Here is a 2036-nt window from a genome sequence, read left to right on the forward strand (position 1 = left end):
AGTCCTTATACTCAAGTTCACGTCTTCCAGTTACAAATATGAAAGTGTGGAACTCAATGAGCGATACATTTATTCAAAATGGAAGTTAAAGATCTATGGGTGTTCCTCTTATAATGTGAAGGCTCCACTCTACGTGTTGTAATTTTTCTGAATAAAATCATTACAGGAAACAGAAGTCTTTGACAGGCTTAAAATTCGCGTGCAATCAGTCTCATCAATCAAATTTGGGAGTCAAAGTCCCACCCCCTAACAATGACGTTCAAATGTGAACCACAATGTGTCACATAGATGTACCTCTCTCAAAATAGAGAACTACTGCGATTTGTGTTTGGCGCAACTGCATTCATAAAAAAGCCCCCTTTTGCCTGTACGCTCTTGACTTTTGTGAACACACCTTCCACTGTGACAGTACATGTATCATCATGTAGTTCCTCAGTGAAAAGCCAGAGTTCTCCTTTTACTAATGTCGCTCCACAAAGCGCTCGGTCATAGTCCCACAACAGCGAGACGAAACGGGCTTTGACGTGCCCTGTCTCATGGTTTTCTTTAAGTTTCCAAAGAGCCCCAGAGCGAAACAAGACAAAGGTCTCGTCATACGTTTGAAATACTGTCATGCCCTGGGGGTTAGCCTGTATATCACTCAGACGGTATCCCACATCGAGGTGCGTGTCGATACACTGGACCACTGTGACGTCAGTTTGCTCATTTCCACTCTCACGACCGAAGATTATGATATTTGATCCTACTGTAGCCACGGTGATATTGGTCACCTGTGTGTCCGGGAAATAAAGATGCGACGGCATCGTGGTGATGTGCGCTGACCCCAAATGAACATCCCTCTTACTCTCAGTCAATAACAGTACGTCATTGCCCACAACATACAGGCGATTACCAACAACTGCCATTGCCACATTGGACCCTTTCACAAATTTATTGTTGAACCCAATCCGAGTAAAATTTGAGTCAGTAAGCAAGGAACAGATAAAAATCCCATCCAGATCTTGTTTTGGCAAAACAAACACTTGGTCGTTCCAAACAGCAGTCGCACAGGGAGTGAAGTCGACAGTTTTCTTGGTCCAAGGGAGGTAATTTCGATTTAGTTGCACACATCGCATGTTACTTTTAGAAAGTGAAGTTGGTAAAGTGAAACCGAACGCTACAGACGAAGTTGGAGGTGGAGGATTTGTTGGGGTATTTCCTCTTCCACTGCAGCTACCGAACGAAAAACCACTGCAGCTACCGAACGAAAAACCGCCGCCGCTTTCTGCGGCGGTTGTGGGGGGAGCTACACCTTCAGACATTTCAAACCAGATGACAACATTTTCAGTCGTTTCACTCTGTCTACGGAGTGACCAAATGGAGCAAGGGTTGCACGCCCCAACACCTTTCAGTTTCCACCCTAGGAGCTTCATGACTAACGTCTTAGCTTCTGCTACTTGCTGGATCAGACAGCTCTCATCCAGTAACTGCGCCAAACAGCTGTTACTTACCAAGTGCAGACGGCACAACGTCAACAGTTCATGCAAAAATTTAGCGCGGGGGCAAAACCTTGCAGAAACCCTCAGCGATCCGCTTGTCAGGCAATCTGTTTGAATCTGAGCATCCATCTTTGCAACTTGACTCTCTTTAACGCTGTTGAGATGTGTCGTTTGAAGTGATTCATTCACGTGACTCGCCACACCATCATCACTGTCGTCTGACACCGACATTACTTCCTCTCTCGAAGCCCTGTCGCAGTGTTGGTTAGAACCATCATCTTCACTAGAGTTATAAGAAGTCCAGTTCAGTATAAGCCTGATAACACTGTCCTCAGATTTAGTACACAGTGTGCCATCTTCAATTAAAGATTTCAAGTCGTTGAAATCGAGATCCAGGAGGTCTTGGGAGTCTTTGAGTTCATGAAAGTGCCGCAGGATGAATTTCCAAGCGAGACTGACTACTGACGTACTGCCAGCTGGCTTCAAGTTTCGGTAAATTCTCAAACAATTATCAACACAAATGTTAGCTTTGATGAAAACTTCGCACTGATTCTTCAA

At 44.7% G+C, this 2036-nt stretch overlaps 1 protein-coding gene across 1 annotated transcript; it reads right to left on the reverse strand.

Moving 5' to 3' along the window:
• Positions 1–2036, reverse strand: LOC106011101 (the record flags this gene model as incomplete). Its single annotated transcript, XM_013079497.2, is given in 1 exon segment — positions 1–2036. A coding segment is annotated over 1 exon segment (1737 nt), but the record flags the coding sequence as incomplete, so codon positions are not given.

This window comes from Aplysia californica, unplaced genomic scaffold, assembly GCF_000002075.1.
Source record: "Aplysia californica isolate F4 #8 unplaced genomic scaffold, AplCal3.0 scaffold00054, whole genome shotgun sequence".
NCBI lineage: Eukaryota > Metazoa > Mollusca > Gastropoda > Aplysiida > Aplysiidae > Aplysia > Aplysia californica.